Source organism: Sciurus carolinensis, chromosome 9, assembly GCF_902686445.1.
Source record: "Sciurus carolinensis chromosome 9, mSciCar1.2, whole genome shotgun sequence".
Lineage (NCBI taxonomy): Eukaryota > Metazoa > Chordata > Mammalia > Rodentia > Sciuridae > Sciurus > Sciurus carolinensis.
Genome location: NC_062221.1, coordinates 14,710,229 through 14,722,967, shown reverse-complemented (window position 1 = coordinate 14,722,967; position 12,739 = coordinate 14,710,229). Strand labels below are relative to the sequence as shown.

Here is a 12,739-nt window from a genome sequence, read left to right as displayed (position 1 = left end):
GCCATGATGTTCAGCCTTACCTCAAGCCCCGAGGAATGGAGCTTGCTGCCTATGGGTTGAGACCTTTGAAACCATGAGCCCCCATATAAACTTTTTCTCCTCTACAACTGTTCTGGTCAGGTCTTTCAGTCACAGCAGCAAAAAGCTGACCAAAACAGTTTCTAACCATATATAGCTACATTGGAATAGGAAAACAAAAACTTATAGTTACTTACATCTGATAGTTTCACAAGGTATTTCTCAAATCGAGGTAAGTTGAGATGCCCACTTTCATTAATATAACCTGGAAAGAACAAAATCCAAAATTTGTACTAAAAACTGACATTCTTCTAAACAATTCTACAAAATTCTTTTCACAAATTGTTAAATGTCAATATTCTACTTATTAGGAAAAAACACTGTGTTGGGCTATATATAAAGCAGTCCTAGTTTCTCTGAGCTTTATATTTCCATAATATACAAAATTAATGCACAGAGCAAAATATAAGAAATTCCAGGTTCACATAATAATCATTCTTCTGTATTTCCAGTCATACTTGGCAATAACTAAACTGTTCTAGAATCTATACAGATCATGTCATTTTGGTATGTCAGTTTGGGAAAAAAATAATGTCTTGCTTTATGTTTTATTCAGCATCACCATTGTGTCTTTAACTGAAAAATCTTTCCTTCATATTAAATACTCTGATGCAAACTATTTAGATACACTGAATTTTTATACTTAAATATGAAGAGTTAAATGAAACTGACAACTTCTGCTGGTTTTCTCAGGAAACTAAAATTAAAATTAAATTAAAATTAATTAATTAAAATGAAACCAAATAAATCAAAATTTTAAAATTATATTTTCTTGGGAAATTTTATATTAGAATTGTGAGGTATCAATGACTCTGGTTGCTTTCTTTCCTTGGGAATCACTGAAAATGACAACCTCATTGCTTGGCACCTTAGGCTTTAGTTTAGTTGGGTTTGCAATAATCTAATAAACCGAGTGATGTTTTTAGGTTCAGTCAATACTAAATGAAGGTATCCTCAAATGAATATTAAATTTTCTTACCCCCAAGTTCTGGCAGGATGGTAATATATGTTCCATAAAGAAGAGGCAGTGCATCATGATTAATGTGTAAATGAGGTAGATGAGGGATAAAATCATTGCCAACAAGAAATCCCATCAAAATCCAATCATCTATAATTCTTTCTATATCATATTTAAATGTGATCTTTTCCTAAGGTAAAATGGAAAACAAAGTGAAACCCTGTAGAGATTTCTGCATACAAAAATTTGACCCATGGCTAAGTCAATACTTACTTTTAACACTGAAAACTCATAGTCAATATATTCTCTCATTAAAGATAAGTGTAAAAGGTGAAATGTAGTTTCTTCTGGTGCACACACCCTGTAATCAATCAGATGATCAAAACAAAGTAAATTATATTTTAAGGTCCAAGTTGAAAAATGTAGCAAAGTTTAAATCAAAATCATCATTAAAAGATAGTTAAGGGGCTGGAGTATAGCTCAGTTGGTAGAGTGCTTGCCTTACAAGCACAAGGCCCTGGGTTCAATTCCCAGCACCGCAAAAAAAAAAAAAAAAGATAGTTAAGTCTTATAATTAAAGCATATAATTTATATAAAAGTAAAGATAAAAATGTAGCATGGTAAAGTTAATAATAATTGGTTTATATTATGCTTTTTGTGGGAGGACTCTCAGCATTCAGAAGTCCTAAGTAATATATAAGAAATGTAAGAAACCAGTGACCAGGCTCACTTAGGGTTGGCCATTAGAGAAAGCACAGAGAAGAGGGAATACATATTTTTACATCTATTTCAGTGTAGTCCAAGGTCACAAAGTGAGGCAATATCTCTTCTTTCTCTTATCTGAATTGGTATAAGGTTCTATATTTCTGATTACCAGCCTATACTGAGAATTTAACCATAAGTAAGAATATATGAAGACGAGAGCAAATTAAATATCTCATATGCCATTCACTCACAAGCAAGATTTAGCCCAAGAATGCAAGTATAGTTCAACATGAGAAAATTAATGTAATACATCACATTAATAGAATAAAGGGGAGAAAAATTCCACATCATTTTGCAGAAAAACATCTGACAATATTCAACGTTATTCCACGATAAAAATATTCAGCAAACTAAGACATGAAGAAACTTCCTTAGTATGATAAAGGGCATTCATGAAAATTCACAGTTAATGTTATACTCAACAGTGAAAGAGTGAAAGCTTGCTTCCTAAGATGAGGAGCAAGAAAAGGATGCCTACCTTACCAAAGCTATTCAAACAACTACTCAACACTGTTCTGGAAGTCCTAGTGAGAGCAATTAGGCAAGAAAAAGAAATAAAAGGAATTGAAACTGAAAAGGAAGAAGTAAAACTAAATCTATTTACAGATGTCATAATTCTACAAATAGAAAATTCCATAGAATATACACACACACATACAAAACCTGGTAGGGTTAAGGAACTAATTCAGCACATATGAAGGGTACAAGATCAGTACCCCAATATTAGCTGTATTTCCATACACCATCAATTTACAATCTGAAAAGGAAATTAAGAAAGTGATTCCATTTATAAAAGTATTCAAAAGAATAAATACTTAAGAGTAAACATAACCAAGGAGCTAAGACTTGTACACTGAAAACTACAAAATGCTGAAAGAAATTAAATGAGACTCAAGTGAAAGGAAAGACGTCCTGGGTTCATGGTCTGGAAGGCTTAATACCAAGATGCTTAAAGGGATCTACAGACTCAATGCTATCCCTATCAGAATCCCAAAGACGTTTTTCACAAAACCAGAAAAATCTGTCCAAAAAATCATACGGAATTTCAGGAGACCCTGAATAGATGGCCAAAACACTCTTGAAAAAGAATGAATTTGGAGGTCACATTCTAACTAATTTCAACACTAACTACAAAATTACATTAATCAAAACATGGGTCCTGGCATAAAGACATATAGACCAATGTCATATAATGGAGATCCCAAGAAATAAAACCTTGTAAACCATGGTAAAATGATTTTCAACTAGGGTCCATGAGATTCAAAAGGGAAAGGACAGTCTTTTCAACAAATAGTGCTAAGAAAATTGGATATCCACATGCAAAGGAATGGAGTTGGATCCTTACTTTTGCCATATCCAAAAATCAACTCAAATGTACCAAAGACCTAAACATAAAAGTTAAAACTATAAAACCCAGGGCTATAGTCAATAGTATAGCTCTTGCCTAGTTTGTGCAAGGCCCTGGGGTTCAAAGCCCAGTACTACACAAAACCCAAACAACAACAAGAACCACAACAAAAACCTATAAAACTCTTAAGAGTAAAACACAGAAAATAATCTTTAGAACACTGGATTTGGTAATTATTTCTTGATAGTACACTAAAAGCTCAGACCAAAAAAAGATAAAGATAAACTGGAGTATATCCTAATTAAAAACTTTGGTGTATCAAAGGATACTATTGACAAAACAGATTACATATCTGTTAAAGGATTATTATCCAGGCTACATTAATGTTCTTTTTACAACATGTATGCTATATGCTTTACCTTTGGGTTTTTTTGCCACCAAATCGAACTTCTTCTCTTAAGAGAGAAAAATGTGCTTCGTGACTTGTTAATCCAAGCATGATCTGTGGAAAAATGATTATAAATGTTTCTTTTCTCCCATTCTTTTCTAGTATTAGATTCATGAAGGCAATTAAATAAAACTTTTCTATATAGAGAATAAACAATTAGCAGATTAATACACAAATATAAAAATATGATCCATTTGTAGATAGTTTAAACGTACTTTTCTTTTTTTCTATCGGTACTAGGGAATGGAATCCAGAACCTCACACATGCTAGACAAGTGCTCTACCACTGAGTTAGATCTACAACCCACTTTAAATTTTTTTTTTTAATTTTGAGACAGAATACTGCAAACATGCCCAGACTGGCTTTGAATTTGAGATCCTCCTGCCTCAGTCTCCCAAGTAGCTGGGCTTAATGGCCTGCACCACTGTGCTCAGCAAAGTAAGTGTATTTTTCTAGGAAAAACATGTTCCCCTTAGAGTCTCCTGACCTTTATAACTGCCACTCTGTACTTTCCTACTTTTCTTCCCCAAAACCTTCTCTTGATTTTCACATATTTCTTGCCACGAGGGAATGGGTTAGAAATTAGAGGCAGCAGCTTTTTCATGTTAAAATATTAGGCTCTTTTGGAGGCCAAGATACTTCTAGTATATGAAAAATGCAGAAGAAAAAAAAAAAAAAAAGAAAAAGGGTACCTTCAACTAATTTTATTTTATAGTATTACAGTTTCCAAAGTAAGTCAAAAGCCTAGTGAGACATATCAAGCAATCACAATGGATATTGTTTATTTCAATAGTGACTCAACAACATAAAAGAAACACTTATGCAATTAGGGAGATGAGAATATTAAATGGTTATTTCTGTATTAAACAATGATGTTAATTTTATTTCATGTGGGATAATGACACTGTAGTTAAAAAAACCAACCTTCTCTTTTATTAGAGAATCATTATGAAAATAAGTATAGATTAAATGATATAAATGTCTGGGATTTGCTTCAATAACCCAGAATGATAGGAGAAAGAGGAGACAAGGAGGAACTTTGGATTATATAGAAGGAAATGAGAGGAGGGGGGATATGAAAAATGGTGGAATGAGACAGACATCATTACCCTATGTACATGTATGATTACACGAATGCTGTGAATCTACACTGTGCACAACCATAGAAATGAAATGATGTACCCCATTTGTGTACAATGAATCAAAATGTAGTCTGTAAAAGATAAAAAATCATTTTCCAACTGTTTTAGAACTTTGGTAAAGGCAAAAATAGGAAATTTTTTAAAAAATTTATTTATTATCAAAGGCAGCAAGATTCCTATATAAAACTGAATCTCTAGATACTTACCTACGATGACATAATCTTAAATAACAGTTAGATATTATACCTACCAAGTCAGCATCTAAGCCATAGAGACAGTGTCTGGTGTTTGGATCATGATCTGGTTTTGCTTTCTCGGATCTGATAAATTCCATGATTTTATGCTCTCCTTCTCCGGGTGTCTAAATACAATGTTTTAAAAAAAGTGTGGTAATATGTAAGGTTCAGAATATTAAATAAATTTTAAAAATTTACTTTAAATAAAAAAAGATGATAACCTCATGGCCTGAGAAGTAGATGGTAACTCCTTGCCATGACTTGTCTGTGGAAATTTTCATATTTACAAAATATTTCAGATGTTCATGTAACCTAGCCATGAATTCTGTCCCTATAAATAAAAAGTTTAAAAAAGATTAATCTGAGAAAGACATGAAAACAGTGAATTCTCAGTGACAACATATAATTAGCTTTGGATGTTCAGGAAATAGGTACAGGATCTTTGAAGGTTAAATGCCTCCTTTATCCTGAAAGCACAAAATGTACCATTCCCTAGCAAATATCACAACTGCTTCAAATCTTGATAGTCACTGAAATGACTTCAGTGTCACAAAGGGAAAGTAAAGAAATTTCAACTACTGAGGAGTATGCTTCGAGTATTTTTACACAAATGCAGCGTTTGAACTCTAATGAACTTCAGCTTTCTATTTCTTTTGTTAGATTCTGAAGTATTTTTGTAAGGCATGCAGCTTCAACTATATTGCCAAAAATAACAATAACAAAAATATTATCACTATTGTTAATCTGAAAAATTATTATGAATCTAGAAAATGAGACTACAATGATTTCATTTCAGGAAAAGTCCAGATATACTTAAACTACAATCAGGATAAAACTAGTTATTAAACTGAGTATGTGTATCTAAGATATTTAACCAAAGAGAATATTACCGGTCATAAGAAAGTTAGATTTTTTTAGGATTTATGTTCAAAGACAAAGCTCTTAAGAATATAAGTATGCTGTTGAATATAAAATTAAGTTAAACATATTATTTTCCTTAAGGTCACAGAAATCTTTTTTTTTTTTTTTAATATTTTGTTTTAGTTATAGATGGACACAATACCTTTATTTTATTTTCATGTGGTGCTGAGAATCAAACCCAGGGCCTCAGACATGCTAGGTGAGCGCTCCACCACTGAGCCACAACCCCAGTTCCAACACAGAAATCTTAATTGCTTTTGAGAGGTATAGTAGTAAACTCTCTGGATTAGGAAAATGGGTTTCTCATCCTGGAACCAGGAGGCAGCAACATAAACTTGATAAGTCACAATGTCACTGATGGTTTCATACCAATAAAGGAGAGAAGTAGTTCTGCCCACATCTGCTCTTTTTAAGACCTGAAAATTCCTAGAGAGTGTCTCTCTATAGGAGCACTTTTGTCCTTTTGTGCTACGTGACCAAACCAACTCATGAATAGACACCAGTGGGAATACAGAGCAAATGGAACCTTAAGACCAAAATAAATTAAGTCTGGAAAATAAAAGTATATTGAAAAAATAAATTTTCAATTTATATTTTAATTCATTCAGAATTTTTCTCTCTGTGAATTTACCTGGTGTAATACAGTTGGAATCAAATCTGGCCTCTGTAGGAAGAGTTTCTCCCTTTTCTATTGCCTTTTTAATTTTGTCTTCTGCCTCCTTGGCTGACCTTAAAGGATAAAGGGAAAGAACATCTTAAACTTGCTGAAAAAAAAGTGAAGATCTTTACACAAACTATTATTTAGGTGCTTTTGTAACCAAACTACAAATTTGTCCATTTACTTTTATTTTTTAGTTGTCAAAGGACATTTATTTTATTATTATTATTTATTAATAGTGGTACTGAGAATCAAACCCAGTGCCTCACACATGCTAGGCAAGTGCTCTACCACTGAGCTACAACCCCAACCCCAAATTCATCAATGTTTTTTAGGTGTTGACAGATCTTTAAAGAATTGAGTTTTTTGCATGAGGCCTACAGAAGTTAGATATTAAACCACCAAAACACATAGAATATTACAAATACTTATGAAGTAATTCTTGTCACAAAAATACAGCAAATTCATTCTACAAACAAGACTAAAAGCACCACACAGCTTTAAACATTCATAATATCATTTAATGATCTTAATCATTTTATGATCTTAAATGTCATCAATGATGCCTAAGAATATTACATAAATTATTATAAAAAATTTCTTATATATGTTTGCATTTCCTCCCAAAAACATTTAAAATGAAAGTCTAAGAGCATTAATGACATCAGCTGCCAAAAATTATTTTATTTTTTAAGGCAACAGAATATGCTAGAAGGAATATGAGTTTTGGAGTCAGAACTAGATTTGAACATGGATGTCCCAATTCCTACCTGGCTTCCCCTCTAACCTCTTGCAGCACACCAGAGTGCCACAAGGCACACAAGTTAGGAAGGTCTGCCTCAAACATACATTCTACAGAACTGCCACTAACTCTATCTACCATGGCCTGAATTCTCTTTTCGTGATGAACAAATTCTTTCTCTCTTGCCAACCTCAATATAACAAAAACTCAAATGATACTCCTTTGTAATCCCTGCAGTGTATTCTTTCCTCTCTTCTCCTCCTCCTTTGAATGAACAAATGACTATTCAATGCAACTATGTGACAAGGTCTTGGGATACAACAAAAGAGAAAAGAGTCCAGAGCTCAGAGATACTAAAATGGGGAGATAGGAAATTAAACAGTCCTAAAGTTTAATCTGGATGCAATATGGAAAATGTTTGGGATAAGGACACGGTAAGACTATTAGGCAGCCAAGTACATGGTATTGTCATTCACTGAAACAGGAAAGAGTAGGGCTGTTTTGAGAGGAAAGTGAGTTCAGTGCTGAACATGTTACAGCTCAAGCGCAGTAGGCATTTGGATAAAAAGAAACAGGAGACAACCACCAGAAAGATAAATCTGGGAGTCATTAGGATAGACAGAGTAATTAAAGTACAGGATGAGATCACTCAGAGTCCAGAAGAGAACCTTAAGAAACAATAACAATTTAAGAAAATAATGGGCTGGGGTTGTGGCTCTGTGGTAAAGTGCTTGCCTAGCACGTGTGAGGCACTGGGTTTGATCCTCAGCACCACATAAAAACAAATAAAAATAAAGGTATTGGGTCTATCTACAACTAAAAAAAACACCATATATTTTAGAAAAAGAAAATCAGGAAAGAAAAATGACAAAGAGACTATGAATGCATAGACAAAGAAACAGGATGGTTTTAAGAAGGTCAAGGAAAGAGAGAAGTTCAAAAAGAATGATCAGCATTATTAAGTGCTGTGGATGAATGAGGTTAAGAAAAATTATTTTTTGTATCTGGCCAAAGTCCTGTGATCTTATAAGGAAATTTTAGTGGAAATAAAGTGAGAAAAGATTTAGAAATAAGACATGAAGAATTACAGATTATGAATGGAGAAAACAATCACTGTAAGGAATGACAGCTGTTTTGGGATTTCTGGGAAACCTGGAACACTCAATACCAGCAGAGTATTTAGGAAAGGCCATGGTGGTTATAGTGGATTGGCCCTTAGCCTCCATTCTATTCTCCTCCTCCTCTGCTTTCTGGTATTAGAGAGGTTGCAAAGTTAGTTAATAAATAAATAAATAAATAAATAAATCTCTCAGGCTTCCCTGCAATTAGGTTTCTGAATATGACATGATTTTTGACAATGAGATTCTTCCATAAAAGGTTGGGAAAGCGGAAGTGCAGCGATGCCCACTGACAGTTGAGGCACTGTGGCTACAGGGGCTGTGTACACTTCAGCAATAAGGAGATTGCCGTAGTAAGTAGGTCTGCAGGTGCTGAGAAGCAAGGAGTAGGACATCTGTTTTTTCAACAAATGCACCAGGTTTGTTGAGCTAATAGATGCAGTGGTGGCTTCCTGATTGCTAAATTATAACAGTGACATATCCTTGGAGCTAATAGTTCTAGTGGTAGCTTAATCTCTGGATCACATCTAAGGGAATAAGTTTCTGGAGCTACCCATTCTGGAAGACTTTTGAACTCCTTATGTACCTTTCTGCTTAAGTTAGTCTGAGTGTTTCCTATTACCTTCAAGAGGATCCTGACCAAAGCAATGGAGTTAAATAATCCTTCCCTAATACCACATTTTCTAGGATAGTGGCTCCTAAAAATTAGTTTAATAATCAGGGGACTCTAGTAAAAATGGTTTCTGAGTTTTCCAACTCCTACAGATTCCGATTAATAAATCTTTTGAGTGGTACCTGAGAATCTCAATTTTGGTATGAGAAGGTTCTTTCCTTCAAGGATCTCACAGTCTTTCTAAGATTTTCAAGGATCATTTTACTTTTGATATTAAATTGGTATTTTTTGCCATCCTCCTCCTTATTCTCACTGGAAGCCTTGACCAAGGCACTCGCCCCCCTTCCTTGACGACTTCCATGTTTGATGCGCAGGTGCTCTTTCCACCCTTGAAGTTGTCATTACGGTTAAAGGATCCATTATGCTAGTGATTCATCCAATTCTCTGGACTCAGGGTTCCTTGCCTTCAGTGTGACAACTTTCTTACTTTTACTTCTGGTATTCATAAATAGGGACATAGCTTGATCTCACTGTTACTCAGAAATATTCTCCATGTCCAGGAATTTGCCTTTAAGATCCTCTTTATGGGTACAATTTCTTCTCATCCTTTTACTTCTACACAGTAGTGCTGATAATATCCTGAGTGTCCTCATTTAACTCTCTTCCCACAGTCCATCAATCATCTTCTGATGTCACTTGTCTTTCTGCCAATTAGGTCCCATACTCATTTAAAATCAGCATTTAGCTCAGGGTCTGGTTATTTAATAAATGTTTGTTATATTAAATTAAATGTTAATAACATTCTTATTACAACAATCTCTCAGTTCACTCTAGTTAACAGCCCAGTGTAAACCAGTATAAGAACTTTGAAAAACTTGTAACAGAGAACAACTGAACAACTCTATAAAATCCAACATAAGTTTTGAGAAATGATACCTCATTTGAATTTCTAGCCCACTGTTATAAGATATTCCCATTTGTGAGGGAATTTAAACAAAAAATAAACGTGATTAGAAAATGTGTTGTCTTAGGTCATTATCATTTAACGTTTTACCTAAAACGCCTCCCACGCTGCTGGTTCATTTTTGCTCGAGGAGCCACACCATCAACAGCCATGAAGAACACTTTCCTAGGTTTAATAATGCGAAACAACACCTCCAAGTAGTGAAATATGTCACTGAAGATTTTATCATCTGATATTCTGAAGTGAACATCATCATCATTAGGATGCGAGCATTGATGTATAATTCCATTCATATCCAGGTATAAGTTATCAAATTCAGGAATCTAAAAAACAAAGAAATATACTTAAGATCACTAATTAGAATCAACCACAGATATCTTGGCATCTGGGAAAAGTGATTATCAGCGGGGTACAGTGGCACATGCCTATAATCCCAGCAACTAGGGAGGCTGAAGCAGGATTACAAGTTCAAAGGCAGCCTCACCAATTTACCATGGCCCTAAGCAACTCAGTGAAATCCTATCTCAAGTAAAAAAGAAAAAAAAAGTGATTATCAATGATAAAAAACAAAATATAAAAAAGCAACTAAATCGTCACAGTTGAACAAAGAAAGTAAGGAAAAATCAAACAGGAGGAAATGGTAATATTAACATTATATGATTATACAGAGTACCAAAGGCTTGATAGAATTTGCTGTCAGAAAATTATTTATTTATTCAAAATAGGATACCTCAGGAAAATACCAAATACAGTGCTTGAATGGTTTGGTACTCAGAATATTAGTTTCTTTCCTTTCTATTACTTGATATTAACTTCTCAGCGTCTCAGTATCCTTTATAATGGGTAACATTTATATCAAACAGTTGGGTGTGTAACGTTATTGAAAGGTTTAACAAATGATTTAAAGGCTTAATGAACATTTGGTTTTACTAAAACAGAGTCACTTGATTTGGTTACATTTTTAAAATATTAGATTATGTCAAGACATTTAGGAAAACTTGAAAACTGATTTCTTGTTTGAGATACATGGGTTAAATGATTTCTAAACTTTGACCAAAGAGTCATCTGCCTTTATAAAAAGACCTTATTCTGGCTCTCATTTATTTTTTCTCTATTTAAATGTGAGCAAGTAAGGGGAACATGACTGAGACAAATGTACACTAACAGGGAACTGAAACTGGTGCAGCTAAACAATTATAATGTTCAGTGTGATCAAAGAATTTTAGCCCAGCCAGGGTTTGGGAGGCTGAGGCCCGAGGATTAGCAAGATCTGTATCAAAATAAAAAGAAGTTGGGGGTCTAGCTCAATAGTAGAGCATCCTGGGTTCAACTCCCAGCAAGAAAAAAAAAGAATTAGAATAGAGCCTGCTTTACATATTAATTAGAGAAAACAGGACAATCCTTATATAAACCCAATGAAAACCATTTCTGACAGTGCAATTCAGTAGTTCTAGTTTTACAACAGGTAAGGACATATATTCCAATTACTGTGAAAATAGCACGAATTTAAGTTTTGGGGGTGAAAAGTTTTGGCTTTGAAACAATAAACACTGCAAAAACATTTACAGAACACCAACTTAGCATCATGTAAAATTTTGTGTGTTCTTACTGAGTAACAAATAGGCTCGAATGAAATAACAGTTGTGATCATAAGACTGTTAACATGCATTCAAGATTTACTATTTGTTTGAAACCTGAAAATCTCAATCAAAATCTCAATGTGATTTTGGGGTGGTACTGTAAAAATGACTCCTAAGTTTCCTAGGAGAATAACTATGAAGTATCAGCCAGAAAGAGTATTAAAAAGAAGAGTAATGAAGGAAAATTTGCTGTTAAATTCAAAACAATAAAACAATCTGAAGCAAACAGTTTGAAATCGTTTGAGTATACATGGAAATTTAGAATGTAAGGGGTATTTCAAATCAGCCAAAGAAAAGGATGGCGTACATACCTAACTATCTGGAAACAAAACTGCACTTCAACTTGTAAGAAAATTCTAGAAGAGCTGGGTACAGTGGCACATACCTATAGTCCCAGCTACCTGGGAGGCTGAGGCAGGAGGATTGATTGTGCTCAGGAGTTTGAGGCCAGTCTGGGCAACATAGTAAGACCCAGTATCAAAAACAAAAACAAACAAAAAACAGAAGGATTAAAAGTTTCACTGTGAAAAATGTAACTTAAAAAACAAAAAAAGAGGGCTGCGGTTGTGGCTCAGTGGTAAAGCACTTGCCTAGCATGCTTGAGGCTCTGGGTTAGATCCTCAGCACCACATAAAAATATATAAATAAAATAAAGGTATTATGACCAGCTGCAACAACAACAAAAAACATATTTAAGAAAATAAAAAACAAAAAACAGTGCTAGGCATGGTGGTCCATTCCTGTAATCCCAGCAACTTGGGAGGCTGAGGCTGGAGATAGCAAGTTCAAAGCCAGCCTCAGCAACTTAGCAAGGCCCTTAGCAATTTAATGAGACTCTATATCAAAAGAAAAAAGAAAAAAAGGTGGGGGTAGGGAGCTGGGAATGTGACTAAGTGGCTAAGCACTCATGGGTTCAATTCTTGGTACCAAACCAACCAACCCGACAAAACCAACCAAAAAAACCCGCATTCACACAGAGGCACAGAAATATTTTAATAAGCTTAGGGTGGGGAAAGTCCCAACTCACAAAGTAAACAAATAGTGGATTCACTATCTAAAACTGTATTATTTTAAATCTAAAATGTTAAAAAAGTACCAAATTAAAAA

At 34.2% G+C, this 12,739-nt stretch overlaps 1 protein-coding gene and 1 non-coding gene across 2 annotated transcripts in view; one reads left to right on the top strand and one right to left on the bottom strand.

Annotated features, from left to right (window-relative positions):
• Xrn1 (5'-3' exoribonuclease 1) overlaps positions 1–12,739 on the bottom strand; it is a 125,321-nt gene that overhangs the window by 102,579 nt on the left and 10,003 nt on the right. Inside the window, exons 2-9 of the mRNA XM_047563438.1 lie at positions 10,083–10,315; positions 6,529–6,626; positions 5,198–5,307; positions 4,991–5,101; positions 3,569–3,651; positions 1,310–1,397; positions 1,058–1,226; positions 216–283 (exon numbers count right to left, since the gene is read on the bottom strand). Of these exons, the coding sequence (XP_047419394.1) occupies positions 216–283; positions 1,058–1,226; positions 1,310–1,397; positions 3,569–3,651; positions 4,991–5,101; positions 5,198–5,307; positions 6,529–6,626; positions 10,083–10,315 (960 nt within the window). The remainder of the gene's footprint in view (positions 1–215; positions 284–1,057; positions 1,227–1,309; positions 1,398–3,568; positions 3,652–4,990; positions 5,102–5,197; positions 5,308–6,528; positions 6,627–10,082; positions 10,316–12,739) is intronic.
• On the top strand, positions 1,506–1,578 carry Trnav-uac (transfer RNA valine (anticodon UAC)). The gene has a single exon. It is a non-coding gene; the product is annotated as a tRNA-Val (tRNA).